Genomic DNA, 16,220 nt, shown 5'->3' with positions numbered 1-16,220 from the left:
CCTGCTTCTGCCTCATAAAGCTGATTTCATATTATTCTTTGGAGTTTTTAAACATTTTTATTTACTAGAGAGAGAGAATGGATGTGCCAGGGCCTCCAGCCACTGCAATCTAACTCCAGACGCATGTGCCAGCCTGTGCATCCGGCTTACATGGGTCCTGGGGGATTGACTCTGGGTCCTTTAGGTTTGCAGACAAGCGCCTTAACCACTAAGCCGTCTCTCCAGCCCTATTCTTTGTTTTAATATTGTTCTTTGTATGACTGCTGTAATCACACAAGTGATACAAGGTAGATTAGGGATGAGAAGAAAGCCTAGTAAAGTGTGTTCCAAACTGAAATGACAGCATTAAAATCCAACTTGAATGATTTCACTTCCTCAACTATGCAGTGATGGGGTGATTTACAGGAACGTATTCATGTACTTGATGGCAAATCATGCATTTCAATATTTCAAGCATACAGATACATTTTCAATCCATTAATCCAAGAATTAAAAAGACAGGAATTCCTTCTCAGTTCAAAACCCTCAGAAACGTGGCCATGTGTGGTGGGGCACACCTTTAATCCCAGCACTCTGGAGGCAGAGGTAGGAGGATCACTGTGAGTTCCAGGCCACACTGAGACTACAGAGTGAATTCCAACTCAGCCTGAGCTAGAGGGAGACCCTACCTAGAAAAACATAAAACAAAAAACCCCTCAGAAACAAATCCACCAACATTGATGTATTCTCAAAAGAAACAACCTAGTAAAACAGTCTGTCACTTTATAACCATCAGGATTCTTTTATGCACTAATATTGTTCTAGACAAACTTTTCTACTTAGCTAAAAATGTATACATAAAAATAATTGCTATGAAAACAGCAATGCTTTTTGGCAATTTGTTTAAATAGTATGAATAAAATATATCTAAGTAAGGTTTTGTTTGTTTGTGCATCTGATGGGACAGCAGTAACCAGGAGGCCAGCCAGACTGAAGCCCACAAATGGGGAACCTGCTACTTTACTCAAATGACCACTGGACCTGACTGAGTCCTCAGCTTTGTAAGCTCTGTAATCAAAAAAAAAAAAAAAAAAGTCTCCCCAATAGAAAGGGTAAAAAGAGTATACTAACGTATGTGCATTGTACCTTAAGTGATATACGTACATATAGCATAGATTACCTTACTCATCAAAGCCATGGTGGCATTCCCGTAGTAGTGCAAAGGACTGTCTATGTCTAAGAAGTTGTATCTGAAACCAGCTAGGTGAACTTCATGGCATATGTGGAATGCCAGGGCGATGGCAATAATTCCTGTTGTTGGGTGCTTGGGTTTCTAGAGAGAAATCAGTATTCTTTTTGTAAGAATTCAAATAAATTACTTCTAGAACATACTTAGTCGAGTCTAATTAAAACCATTTAATTAAGAGGAATAGTTAAAACTATCATAATACACAGAAACAATCAAGCCCCCAAATGCCTCTAAAAAGAACAAACTGATTGAAAGTATAGAAAGTCTTCCAAATCAAAATCTGGTACAGTCCTAGGTCAGAGGACAGGTAGCAAGTGAAAAGATACTGTGAAGCCCCAGAAAGAACATCCTGCTCATTAGATAAAAGAAAACAAACTATGAGAACATGGTAAGTTTGTGGAATAAAACAAAGCCCAAGAACGTTTGAGCACATGTAAATAGCTTAATTTACTAGTGGGGAGCTACGATAAAAAGCTTCACATATGCCTTAGTATAACTATATTTTATGCTCCTGATACTTTAAACTAGCTCTAGGCAAAGATTAATCAAGCAACTTCAATGACAAATTGTAATAGAAACTAGAAAATAAAAACTGCATATGTGCTGGGCATTGTTCCAGCTCTCAGGAGGTGGAGAGAAATAGAAACTCTGAGTTCGAGGCCAGCCTGCCTGAGATTACATAGTGAATTCCAGGTCAGCCTAGACCAGAATAACAAAATAACAACAACAAACAAACAAACAAAAAATGGGTGCATAGATCTTCCAACTTTAAGTCAATCTAAAAAATGAAAACAATTGCTTCTCCCTATATGTGAGAACAGGATGTTGACATGCAAAAGTGACCTCATTGGGACAGCCATCTAACACAAGATACACCCTAAGATTTTATACAACTCAAGGATAGCAAACTGTAAAATCAAGTGAATTCTGAGGCAAGGTCATCTAGGAGTCAAAAGGCATCTGTCATCCACAGAACTTATATTATCACTTGATACTTAACCCTAGTGAAACTCAATCCTCCAGTAATTCTGCATTCGCATGTAAGAAGACAGGAAGAAATAGCCTGGTCAAATGTTAAGCTGATGACAATGTCTCAAGGTGTTTAAGTATGTCCAGCCATCAGATAATATGTGCCTACCAATCCTCTAGTACTCTCTAGGATAAATGTAAACTTTCCCTTTCAATTAATGACTTAATCATTAACAATTTAATCCTTAGATTTCAATGAAAATGAAAGCAGTTAAATGAGCTTCCTCATTTTCCCAACCCCAAGTGGGACATCTTGTGCAATGTTAACTCAGTGGATGGATGAGAGCCCTGTTAAGACCAGGCAACCCCTTAACTAATTATTAACCTACCTCTTCTTTTTTTTTGTTCATTTTTTATTTATTTGAGAGTGACAGAGAAAGAGACAGAGAGAGAGATTGAGAACGGGCGCGCCAGGGCCTCCAGCCACTGCAAATGAACTCCAGATGCATGTGCCCCCTTGTGCATCTGGCTAACATGGGTCCTGGGGAACCGAGCCTCGAACCGGGGCCTTTAGGCTTCACAGGCAAGCGCTTAACCACTAAGCCATCTCCCCAGCCCAACCCATCTCTTCTTAATGTCTATGTTTACACACTTTCCCTAGCAATGTTTTCCTCTACTGAGTCAACCCCTTGGGTGTACAAACGAATAATGAACTGGTTTGACCTCACTCTTATCCCAATTTTTGCTCATTTCTTGAAAATTTAGTGGCAGTGTTTCCTTAAGTAATCACATAAACACTGTTCAACTACCTTCCTCTTCATTTTCTCTACTTCCTGTGATAATTTTGGTACGATGTGCCATGGTTTGAATGAATTACCTGCCTCCGCCCAAAAAAACTCTTATGTAAAAGCTTGCTCCTCACTGTGGTGTTATCGCTAAGTGCTGGGAACCTAAAACTACAGATTTCAGGTCTGTTCTCTATCTTTGAGAGTTGAGCACTCTCCAATACTCTCACCACAATGGGCCACCCACACTGGGTGTCGAAAGCTTGGGGCCACTGATACTGAACTTAAACTTTCAAATCTCAACTAACTATGTTCTTCAAAAATCAACAGTGTGGGCTGGAGAGATGGCTTAGCGGTTAAGCTCTTGCCTGTGACGCCTAAGGACCCCGGTTCGAGGCTCGGTTCCCCAGGTCCCACGTTAGCCAGATGCACAAGGGGGCGCACGCGTCTGGAGTTCGTTTGCAGAGGCTGGAAGCCCTGGCGCGCCCATTCTCTCTCTCTCCCTCTATCTGTCTTTCTCTCTGTGTCTGTCGCTCTCAAATAAATAAATTTTAAAAAAATCAACAGTGTGACTGGTATTTCATTGTGGTAACATGAAATTCAAGAAGAAAGAGTGTTTCACACAATTCTTCCCCCCCCCACACACACAATTCTTTTTAGGCTGAAAAGCCAGGCTTGTCCTGAAGCAAGCCTGAGCATAAGGCTTCCCCCAGCCCACCTCTCTCATACTCTCCTTGAAGATGAAGTCATTAGGAGAGGGTCATTTAGGCTTGCAGAAAGACAAAAATCAAGAACCCTCCCAACCCCATTTAAGGTTATTTTCTTTGTAACCTCAACAACATAGAGATAATATCTACATGACATTTAATGACTGCGGCTAAGATCCTAAGAAGCTACTATGTGAGCCAGAGCTCTCATGAGCTTCTGAAAGCTGCGGCGTCAAGCCACGCAAAGATACGTACCTGGCGCCTGGGAAACGCTTTGGGAAAACGAAGCAGATCATGAGCTGCTGTTCTGGTAATATAGGGATCTAATATTCTGATTTGGTGTGGCTTATAGATTAAATTTAAGGCTGGTTTCTTCCAAAAACCATTCGTGTCCTGAAAGACAGAATATAGGACGTATCACGTTGTAGTTGTCTTTTATTTTCACAAGGGGGGGAAAAAAAACCGCTAAGGAAAACCGAAGACAGATCGGTTCTGCCAACTTACTATGTTGCCGCTCGTCAGCAATTCAAACAGCCACTTTAAGTCAAGCGGCTTAAAAGCAACGAGAACCGCCGTAGTGTTAGGGTCATTGTGACTGGGATCTGAAAAAACAGATTCTGGATAAAACAGTCGGAAGGTTGTCCTTCTCCCAACTTCCTCTTCGTGTCCCACAACGGGACCGTTATTCATTCTGCGGGTGGCAAGACACAAGAGAAGTAGAGCGAGAGGAAGAGGAGCCGCGCAGGCCACGCTCCCCGCAGCTAAGCCCTGAAGCCACAGCCCGCCTGGTGAAGCTTGTCATCGCTGTGCTTCGTGACATGCTTGTGTTCCAAGACTAACTAACTACGAAGCAAATTTCTACCTACAGGAAATGGAGACTAAGTGAAAGAAATAGGAATACAGAATTATTACAGTGAAATTTTTATTGCCTTAGAAGACAAGTACATAGCCCAACCCCCCCCCCCCCAAATCCCGACTCGGATTTACAGAGAAGGGCACTGAAATCCAGAGAGAAAGAGAAAATTGCCACTGTCAGTTTTGTAACATGGATGTGTGCCCAGGTCACTGAAAGTGACTGAGTCACAGTCACGTTGGCTTAAAGACCCACCACAGCCAAGCTCCGAAATGAGGTAATCATCTAAAACTGCATTATACGCGGCACAACCAAATGAATTTCTTTGGCTACGCTGAGCTGAAAAATGACAAAGGACCTACTGTTGGGTCTCTGCATGCTGAAAGTCAAGGTTAAGCACACACTAGTTTATCACACACCATGAAGGCATTCTATGAAAAAAATAAAGAAGAGGAAGGCTTTGTTTCCAAAACAGTGTTCCCCAGGAGGATAAATACTGTTCTATCCTTTGCCACTCACTGTGTGTAACCTAAGAAGGTCTTAGCGCTTGAAGCGACTTTCAAACTGTACTCACGGGGCTTCCCTGCAAAGACTTCCTGCGGTTCTAACTGGGTCGGAGTTAGACATTAATAGGTACAGAAATTTGCAAACGCTCCAAAATAGTTTTGTAGGCAAATCATCACAACTTTGTCACGATGAGTAACAAGAAGAAACTAAGGAAGTGTTAGGATGCAGAAACCAGTTTGTGACCCAACAAAACCTCCAAACTCTATTCCCACGAAGGCTGTTTATAGCTACTCCTAATGCACACAGAGCCTACTTAATGACAGGAACGGGAACATTCTTATTTCCCCAACACTGTATAAGAGACTATTCCTGGTAGCTGTAACCACAGGCAGGGTTCTCCTTTCTGTGTCGAAAACTTCAGCATGCTTGTGCCCTGGGCCCCATGCCCTCTCACACAGGCCACACTCACCTCTCGCCTTGTTAAACTGACCTTCAACGAGCAGACAGAGAGATCTACTGGTTGAATGTCAGTTTAACAAGGTGCCTTCCTGGATTCTGTGGCTACTCCAAGCACCGTTTTATTCTGTGAGCAACACTGCTCAAGAGCTGGCAATATTGGTGTCTCCCTTGCCTTAGCTGTCATTCTCTCCTACCCATTCCCCTTGGGCCTTTTACCACATCCTGCCTAAAGCTTGCTTTTGTCTATAACGACAGTGAGCTCCTGGGTGGCAATCCACCCATCTCCTCTGCCTCGTCTTGCATGACTTACCAGCACGGGGACACAGTTAACTTCTTTCCCGAAACACCTGACTCTCCCGGCTTCTGGGATTGCTTCATACCTTACTCGTAGGGGCTCTCCATTCCCCCCTCCCCCCAACCCTGCTTGTTTTATGACTTCTTAAGTGTTGAAGAGAACCAAACTTCAGAGGTTTGGGTTCTCTACTCTTAGTTTCTCCAGCAAAATCTCACCAAGCCCATGATTTATATACAGCTCAGAAGCCACCTGTCATTGAAAGGTTGATGTGTTTATGAGACTATCTGCAAATCTACCATATTAATTAAATACAGAAGTCTTGATTTTTCTCTAAAATTGGTCCTATACTGGTCTCCCCTACCCACTAAATACCATTTTCCAACTGAAAAAAAAAAATACTTCCTTGGGTCTGTATTCCTACTACATCTTACAGCTAAGACAGCAAATCCTGACAATCTATAACATATCTACCTTCTGTCCACTTCCCTTCCTCTCCCCCGTGGTATCCTGCCCAAACCAATAACATCTCCTGTCTCACTGCAGTAACTTAACTAGACATCTCACCCCTCCATTTCTCGTTTTCATGGTCTACGCTATAGCCAGAATGCATTATAGACACATACAGGTTAAAAAGCTATTGTAATGACAGCAAAATATAAGCTTCTCATCATAACTTTAAAAATCCTACACAGTGTGATCCCTGCCCACCTCTTCAGCTTCTGTTTGTGTTACTCTCTGAAGCTGCCCTCCCACCTCACTAAGTTTTCTACTGTTCCTCACAAACACAGGACCACAGTGTCCTTAAGCGCTGCAGCAAATTTTGTTTTGTTTTGTTTTGTTTTATTATTTTATTTTCGCCTTTACCACTCTTATCTTCACACAGCTGGTCCTATATGGTCTCTTAGGTCCACATTAAATAACTCCTCCTCAGAACGGTCACCCACTTCCACGTAGCCACTTATTCTGTCTATATTGCACTTACCATATTTTCTCAGATACTTGACCACTCTTTTCTTCCCTTCACTAGAACATAAACTCCACTGGCAGCAAGAACATTATTCTTATCCATTGCCATCTCCCCTATGGCTAGAAGTGTTCCTAGCATATTAAATATTTGCTAAATCAGTGATCTGAAATCCAGTCTGCACACTAGCCATTAACCAAGACGGAAAGTCGTGTAATCAAGTGAAAAAAAGCATCTTGTAAAACGTAGCTGTTCTAAAGTGGAAAATTGTATGCTTTTTAAGCAAATCTAGTTTAGCAAAGAGAAGATATATTTACCTTATTATTACATCATAGGAGTCGATTTTGTCCCCTAATGTCTTATTCTTCAAAACTCCTCCATTGCCAACCACCACACACTTTTTACAGGGCTCTCTGTGGGCAAACCAACAAGTGAGAGATTGAGCAATCATTTACAAAATGAGGTGATTCCAAGAACCTGTTCCTAAACTCTGGAACTCTAAGTAAAATTTCATTTGTCATGCAACTAGGAAGAGAGCCAACTGGGTCATAGGTCCAGACATGTTTTAAAAATACAGGTGATGGAAGAAGTCATATTCTACAGGGCAAGTGTATCACCACTGTCAAGAAAACTACTTCTTAGCTGTTCAGGCACGTTCTCTCATCTGCCTCTCAGAACCGCCAGTGTAGAGAAGCCTTTATGCCCATTACACAAATGAAGTAAAGTCAGAAACATGTTGCGGAGGGCTGGAGGGATGGCTTAGCAGTTGAGGCGTAAGCCTGCCAAGCCTAAGGACCCAGTTTTGATCCTCCAGGTCCCTTGTCAGCTAGAGGCACATGGTGGCGCATGTGTCTGGAGTTTGCAGTGGCTGGAGAGCCTGGCATGCCCATTCTCCCTCTCTCTTTCTCAAATAAATAAATAAAATAGGTAAACAAAATGTTTTAAAAAATTTAAAAAAAGAAACATGTTGTATAATATTCTAAAGTCACATGCCACCAGGTGGAATTAACTCTGGGTTCCAAATGCTTGGAATATAAATGCTCCTCGGTCTAGGATTCTGCACACTGATGTAGATACAAGTCTATTTCACATTATATACCCATATATATTTTCCCCATTCCTGAGTCTACCCTGGCTTTCCATTGTATCTCATGAATATAGAAACACAGTTTGGAATCTGGTAGAAAAGGGATAACTTTCTCTACCCTGGCTCATGTCTACTCTTTACATAGAAATCTGTATACCGGGCTGGAGAGATGGCTTAGCGGTTAAGTGTTTGCCTGTGAAGCTTAAGGATGCTGGTTTGAGGCTCGATTCCCCAGGACCCACATTAGCCAGATGCACAAGGGGGCACATGCATCTGGAGTCCATTTACAGTGGCTGAAGGCCCTGGCACACCCATTCTCTCTCTCTCTGTCGCTTTCAAATAAATAAGAATAAACAAAAAATTTTAAAAATCTGTATACCTCATATAACTGTGGGTGTTTATTTGTTTTGTCAAGGTAGGGTCTCACTGTAGCTCAGGCTGACCTGGAATTCACTACGTAGTCTCAGGGTGGCCTTGAACTCTCGGCGATCCTCCTACCTCTGCCACCCAAGTGCTAGGATTAAAGGCGTGTGCCACCATGCCCAGCTTCCTCATCTAATTGTTTTATAAGTATAAATTGTAAAAATTGCACTTTTAAGACAGTTTATCTGAGGGCTTTTAACTGTTAGAGTATTAGTCTGATGACACTATATCTATTCACCAGACAAAAACAAAAGCACCAACTTCACAGGTGGCAGATTTAGGGAGCTAAGGGATCAGGGAGGCATTGTCCCTAAAGAATGGACCCCCCGAAAAAAACCCTCATGTCATGGACATACAACGTGCCACACTGTGTTCTAGAGGTGTCTATTTATTTAAGTGTAAATACTTTTAGGCAGCTATCTCTAGATGCTTTTACAAGCCGGCTCCACAGCCACAGCAGTTCCAGGAAGCCCGGTCTACCAAAGGCTGTCCGCTCCGCTAAGCTGAAACGGGACTAATGAGAACCTCCTTTTCTCGAGGCATTACTGCCTTCATCCTCAGGAGCTCTACAGCAGCGCAGTTCCTGCAGTCAGAGCTTGCTTGACCTTTCCATGCCCTTAGGTCAGTGTGGCAAGAAGAGGGCGTCCTCTGGAAGCCTCCCGGAGGCAGAAGGGGGAGGATCGCAGTGAGTTCGAGGCCACCCTGAGACTACATAGTGAATGAACTCCAGGTCAGCTTGGGCTAGAGTGAGACCCTACCTCGAAAAACCACCAAAAAAAAAAAAAAAAAAAAGAAGAAGAAAAGAAAAGAAAAGAAAATAGAATCTAAGGCAGACCCTACCAGTCATATTTCCAGTACCCATTACCCCACGTGCCTAGAGGCAGAACACTGCTTTTGCAAACCTGTAATGGTAAGCTCATTTTCTCTGTCAGTGTTTGGTCTAGAGATGGCCATGTGACTTATCAATAAGATATTTGGGGAGTCTGTTAGATAATTGGGGGGGGGATTCTACTTCTAGAAGAATGGTGTAAGTGGAACCCTTTTTTTAAATTTTTTTGTTCATTTTTATTTATTTATTTGAGAGCGACAGAGAGAGAAAGAGGCAGATAGAGAGAGAGAGAATGGGCGCGCCAGGGCCTCCAGCCACTGCAGATGAACTCCAGACGTGTGCGCCCCCTTGTGCATCTGGCTAACGTGGGTCCTGGGGAATCGAGCCTCCAACCAGGGTCCTTAGGCTTCACATGCAAGCGTTTAACCGCTAAGCCATCTCTCCAGCCCAGCAGAACTCTTTTTATCTGTGCTTTCCTTTCTGCTTAGAGGAGCACGGGAACATCATACGGCCGCTAACTCAATCCCACAGCCACAGAGGCTCCACACACGGTTCGGGTGTAGCAGTCCAAATGCAGGAGGCACCATTCAGGCAACCATGGGTGTAACGGGCACTTGTCAGCATGATGCCAGCCAGTGAGTGCAGCAGCTGTGGGTGTGAACAAGGCTCCCTATAGGCGGAAATACCGATCTGTGGACACATAACCTTTTTGTGAAATACAGGAATAGCACATGTTCAAACAACTTTTTTTTAAATATATTTTTTTAAATTTTTATTTATTTATTTATTTGAGAGCGACACAGAGAGAAAGACAGATAGAGGGAGAGAGAGAGAGAGAGAGAGAGAATGGGCGCGCCAGGGCTTCCAGCCTCTGCAAACAAACTCTAGATGCGTGCGCCCCCTTGTGCATCTGGCCAACGTGGGACCTGGGGAACCGAGCCTCGAACCGGGGTCCTTAGGCTTCACAGGCAAGCACTTAACTGCTAAGCCATCTCTCCAGCCCATCAAACAACTTTTAATCTTGCAGCCAGAGCCTAACATAACGTGCGAGGCACTCGGGGGCAGAGAATGGGTTATGCGTCCTAGCTCCCTTGCTTAGCACCTCCGGGAAGCTGACTAGCCATGCGACCTCTTTCGCCTCAGTTTCATGAAGCAGAGTAATCACTGATGTCTTTAATGTTGTTGTTTCAATGGGCACCGCCATTTCCTCTCACCTGTGTGACCTGAGTTCCATATCTTCCCTTAGCATTTGACCCCAGCTGATGCTAGAAAACAGTAGTGGTTGCCCTTGTGCTTTTACTACATGTGACCCACTTGTTGAATCTACGGAATCACAACTTCCTCTCACCCTCTTTTCTATGCTTCCTAGGGCATGCTCCTGCCTTGCTTGCTAACTGATCTAACCCAGTTGGGCCGAGCTGACAGAATGGACTCTCCTTCAGTGAGCAGCCTGACAGCTTTTGCAACCCCCATCCACTTAACGGCCAACTGACTTCACACAGGTGTTTCTGTTAGGTGAGGTATTTATATGTAGTTACTGTATAACCACCACTGCTGCAGGATTAAAGCTTTCGTCACACAATCCGATGAGCTTTCAGAACTGCGAGAGAGGAGAGGAGAAGAACCCTAATGCTTGATAGAATGACAAACGGGCTCAGATTTAAAATAGTAACAAAAGTATCAGAACCTCTCTGAAAGTGACAAAAGAGGACAAGGGAGGGGTAAAATGAAGGGGAAAGATTTGGGCTAAAGAAATGATCATAATAGAATGGGGAATGGGACCTTGTACTGCGGCGATGGACAAGGCGGGGAACCTCCGAGAAGGGAGGAAGGAGTCTGTCCAAGGCGCAGGGGAACACCCAACTACACAGCATCTACCTTAACTCTGCCGGTTTCGTGAGAACAGAAATAATTACCAGACATTTCACCTATGCATGAGTCCTATGGAATTAGAATTTTCCCAAGTAAATACATGTTACATTTCTTGAGGTAAATGTTGTGAATCATCTTTAATACAGAAAAAAAAAAAAATCAAAGAGAAGCAAGGAAATAAACTTACTTGTCAAACTCATCAAAGAGGTCACAAGTCTGCAGTCTTGAAAGAGCAAATCGAAAATGTCCCACTAGAAAAATAAAGGAGTATGAGAAATGGAAGGACAATCATAGCCTCTTAGGTACCTGGTAAGACACCCAGCTCTCTTCTCCACAAGCCCATTTCCAACCAGCATGGCCTCATTCAATGCAATCATTGAAAAATTAATGACACACTATTCAATAAGCACACACCAATAGTAAATGCTCTAAAAATACCTGCCCAAACCCAAGAAGAAATGATGCTGAGTACAAAAGCAATCATAAAAATAATAATAATAAAGGTTGCAGAGATTGCTTAGTGGTTAAGGCTCTTGCCTGCAAAGCCAAAGGACCAAGGCTCAGTTCCCCACGACCCACATAAAGCCATATGCACAAGGTGGCACAAACATCTGGAGCTCGTTTGCAGTGGCTAGAGGTCCTGTTGTGCCCATCCTCGCTCTTTCTCACTCTGTATCTGGCTCTTTCTCTCTCTGGTGTGCCCATCCTCTCTCTCCCTCTCTGTACCAACCTCTTTCTCTCTATCTCAAATAAATAATAAAAATTAGTAAGTGATTCTGAAACTTACATTGAACAGAAATTGATAAATTAATACCAATTAAATATTCAGATTCTCTGCCACATACTTATATGCCCTCTGCAAAGCACTTTTAAATAAAAAAAAAAAAATTCAGGTTTGCAAAGTAAAATTCAAACAAATTACACCTGTCTTCCTGTGCTCTTAAGGTCTCCCCAAAATCTAGGTCATAATGCTGGAAAAGGTCAATCAAGAGCAGAAGGAAACAGGTGTTGTCTTTAGGAGGCAGAATCTTTTAATGAAAATGAAATCCACTTACTAAAATCAGAAGCAGGTATGTGGAAACTGCTGATGAAATAACCAGACAGTGAGGTAAAGTTGGGAGAGAGGGCGGATGTGTCCCTCAGGGTTGTTGCCTTGCTCTCCTAGGCTGGAGTAAAGTTAGTGTGTATGTGAGCTCACAGGGGTCCTGCTAAGGTAAACGTGGTGTCTCCACCACTGCCACAGCTAAAACACCAACCTTTTAAATTCTTTCACTCTATTCTGCCTACAAAGAAATAGATAGCTACATTCAAAACTTAATTGTTGTGACCTCATCCCAAGATCATATTCCCTAGGAAGCATAAAGATTAAAACTCCATTCACATGTGGCTGTCATCAAACGCCTTTAACAGTTAACAGGACCGGGAGAGAATACTACTACTGACCTGATGTTCTTATCCCATAGGGCAGACCATACCTATCGTTCTGAGACACGGCAGCTAACTGTTCAAAATCACTCCCACACATAAATGGGTGAAACTGGGAAAACCTGGAAGGACAGGATAAAGAATGAGCTTGTCAAATGCCTGCTGTATTTTCAGACTTTTCAGATCATGATTCAGAAAAATGACAACATATGATCCATATTATTATTATATTATTATTGTAACAATAATCTTAAAAATAAAACAATATTAATACATGTGTTAAAACAGGAACTACATATTGGAATATAAAAACTTTATAGGCACTGGACCAAAACTACGTTACAGTGTGGATGAAACCAGAATTTCAAAGCAACTCCAAGCAATATAATGGCATCTTGAAGAAACAACATAGAAATGAAGGTATTTATGCAAAGTCATTCTTAAATTTAAGCATTCCACACGGATGAGTTGCATCAACTGTGAAAACAAAGATATACTGAAAGTCAGATGGAGCTCTAAGTAGATGTCTGAGCAGTCACGTGCTTACACTGAAAACTGAGCTGGGAGTCGTGGTGCGCACCTATAATCCCGGCACACAAGAGGCAGAGGGAGGAGGGCACACTGTGAGTTCGAGGCCAGCCTGGAACTACAGAGTAAGTTCCCGGGTCAGTTGGCTAGAGACCCTATACCGTGGAATAACACAAAAACAAAAAAACCATCACCACCATAAATAACAACAGGTAGATATCAGAGACATGGGCATCTCAGAAGGCTGCATGAGAAAATGGAAATAACTAGCAGTCAGGTAAGAACGACACAGGAGCTGAGTCACCAAGCGATGAAGGAATCAAGGTAAGAGATCAGCATTAGCCTGCTGCACACGTGACACATGTTCCAGATTTAGCCCTGAGAGCAGCCTGAGGAGCCAGCCAACCTGGAAAGGTCATTTCTCTATTAGTGGCGGTCCCCAAATCCAGGACCTCCTCTGGGAAAAAAATGAGCTTTAAGATGCCTGAACAGTGTTCTTGTGGAGGAGAGCAAATGGTAGACAACCACTCCAATAAATGACTCTGTTCTTTGGAGCTGTTGGGAGTCATAATGATGGTAACCAGTACTTAACGTCAGTCGGATCTTGCACTGGGTGGCCTCCATTTCATTTGTAAATGAATTATTATTTGGCAGCATGTCTCAGAGGATCAAGACATTAGCTTTATCTATCATATTTGATAATGACATTGCATTATGTCACAGTACATTATATCCAGCATAGTGTGTTGTATTCCAGTGCATTTCGGTGATTGTCATTCAGACAAAAGCCTGTTAAGGTGGGCATAAGTGAGTCAATGCCAACAGAGACTGGGGCTTTGTGAAGGGAAGTGACTCACTTGGGGCTTACTAACTGAGAGATGGCAAGGCTGAGAGCTATGCCCACAAGCCCAATCCCAAGGAAAGGTTCTCTTTACACAGTGCCAGGGTTCTTGGCAGAGCTTCCTCGTGGTTCTTGGCTCTCCTCTATTTCTCAGAAAGTAGCATGTGTGGGAGTGTGCTTGGAGAGGGCTCTTCTCATGCGGGTGCAGGTCTACTTGTTCCTGAAAGTGCAGTGTTATACAGCTGCTGAGTAGTCTTGCACTAAGAAGTTAACCTTTGGGTGTTTTCTCATTAAAAAAAACAGAATCTTGGGGCTGAGCATGGTGGCGCATGACTTTAATCCCAGCACTCGGGATCAGAGGTAGGAAGACTGCTGTAAATTCAAGGCCACTCTGGGACTACAGGGTGAATTTCAGGTCAGCGTGGGCTAGAGTGAGACCCTACTTTGAAAAACTAATATATATCTTGGGTTGGTGACATTAAAGGAGCTTGCAAAGTCTGACAGCCTGTGGGGTGCGGGGTGGGGTTCTATTTTCATGTACAGCCAGATGCACAAAGTGGCTCATACACACACACCTGGAGCTCATGTGCAGTGGCAAGAGAACCTGGTCCGCCCATCCTCATTCATTTTCTCTGTAAACCAATGAATAAAAGCATTTTAAAGTAGTTTTATTTACTTAACCTTTAAAACTATCTTGAGTCTAGAAAAGCATTTTAACCTATAATCTACTCCCTTTGTATGGCTCAGGAAAAGAATAAGGTAGGATCTATCTGGAGTGGCAAGGGTAAAACATTTCTGGGGTTTTTTGAGTGCCTTATTATAGACACATGTAAATACTATATTCAGAAATAAAATGTAATTTTTACTATGAATGATGGCCCAAAAATTTTTTAAAAAACATTCTTCTAATTTAGTGGTGGTCCTTTTTGTTTCCTCGTTCTTCCTTTTGTTTTCCTCTTTATTATTGTTATTGTTGTAGCCTAGACTGGCCTCAAACTCCAGGTCCTCCTGCATCAGCCTCTCGAGTGTTGGGGTCCCAGGTTTGCATCGCCACACCCAGACTGGCGGTGGTCTTAACTGCACATTTGCCATGGATGAGAAACCAACCACAGTGTGGAGGATATGCAACAACAACAACAAAAAAAAAACAATTTCAACCTACTCGCAATTTTAAAGGCCTACATTGCCCCACAGGCTTAAGAAAGGTACAGTCATAAGATATAACAACTTACAAATTCTGGATACTTAATGAAAAAAAAAATGTTATGTAGCTTTCACTTGCTTTGCACAATTAAACATGCCTAGGCCAAACTGTTCTTCTTGCTAGAAGAGTTAGAACCAGCAATCAATCAAAGTTGAGACACAAGGAAGAGAACGTTTGTAGATAGGTCAACTTTTTAATTCCTGACAAACACAACGAAATTTAATTGCTGCTCTTTGTAGTTCACAGGAAGTCAGTAAAAGCCAGGGAAATTTTCTATTAATAAAGTTTAACAGTTAAGCAATGGGGAAAGAAACCACAAGACAAGTGAGTTCAAAAATAGCATGAAAACAGGGGCAGGAAAATAAACCCTTAAAGAACAGTTGGCTTTTTTGATGATTGAATACAAATAAGCATCTCTAGTGTCACCTGTGTAAAGAATTCTGGTTTCAATACCTTTCCCTGAAGCACATGCAGAGCTCGGAGGACAAAAAAAAAATAAAAAAATAAAAAAAAAATAAAATAAAAAACCACAAACAGGCCCTTCTTTATAACTGCAGTGCTAAGATGTATACAGGAAGGTTGAATGAGTGCTTAAAAATGATCACAAACAAGCCGGGTGTGGTGGCGCACGCCTTTAATCCCAGCACTCGGGAGGCAGAGGTAGGAGGATTTCCATGAGTTCGAAGCCACCCTGAGACTCCATAGTGAATTCCAGGTCAGCCTGGGCTAGAGCGAGACCCTCCCTCGAAAAACCAAAAAAAAAAAAAAAAAAAAGATCACAAACACATTCTGAAGATGCTCTAACAGTTTTATAATTGTTTTATATTGTATATATAAATATATTACCTCAGGAGAGAGGCAAAAGCTGGCCTTTCTAAACAAGGCTGGACCTTTTTTCTCGGCTTCATTTCCACAGGTGGCACCCTAGGAGATAGAAACAGCGCCAGTCAGAAACCAGAAACCAAGGAGCCTGCCCAGAGAGCAGGGCATGCCCTAGTAAGCTGCTCAGTGGACAGGCCTCTGAGGCCAGAGACAAAGCCCGTACAGCCTGAGCTCTGACAGGACCTACTTCAAGTCCTACAGAGTTTGGAGACCCGCGTGACAGGAAGGGTGGAGAAGGCCAAACTGGCCAGACCGCAGGGATTCACAGGGATCGCAGGGGTTCACAGGGATCTCAGGGGTTCACAGGGATCTCAGGGGTTCACAGGGATCGCAGGTGCTCACAGGGATCCCAGAGGCTCACA

General features: G+C 42.8%; 1 protein-coding gene across 3 annotated transcripts in view; it reads right to left on the bottom strand.

Moving 5' to 3' along the window:
* St3gal6 (ST3 beta-galactoside alpha-2,3-sialyltransferase 6) overlaps positions 1-16,220 on the bottom strand; it is a 64,308-nt gene that overhangs the window by 1,794 nt on the left and 46,294 nt on the right. For 2 of the 3 annotated variants that reach the window (XM_045148237.1, XM_004663322.2), the window contains exons 4-10: positions 15,823-15,900; positions 12,422-12,525; positions 11,166-11,229; positions 7,085-7,180; positions 4,194-4,380; positions 3,945-4,082; positions 1,160-1,312 (exon numbers count right to left, since the gene is read on the bottom strand). In XM_045148237.1, coding sequence (XP_045004172.1) covers positions 1,160-1,312; positions 3,945-4,082; positions 4,194-4,380; positions 7,085-7,180; positions 11,166-11,229; positions 12,422-12,525; positions 15,823-15,900 — 820 coding nt within the window. Of the gene's footprint in view, positions 1-1,159; positions 1,313-3,944; positions 4,083-4,193; positions 4,381-6,785; positions 6,884-7,084; positions 7,181-11,165; positions 11,230-12,421; positions 12,526-15,822; positions 15,901-16,220 lie in introns of those variants that run through there. The other variant, XM_045148238.1, reaches the window with a different exon arrangement.

Source organism: Jaculus jaculus, chromosome 4 (genome assembly GCF_020740685.1).
Source record: "Jaculus jaculus isolate mJacJac1 chromosome 4, mJacJac1.mat.Y.cur, whole genome shotgun sequence".
Classification (NCBI taxonomy): Eukaryota; Metazoa; Chordata; class Mammalia; order Rodentia; family Dipodidae; genus Jaculus; species Jaculus jaculus.
The sequence above is the reverse complement of the archived record's forward strand: the minus strand, read 5'-3'. Positions and strand labels throughout refer to the sequence as shown.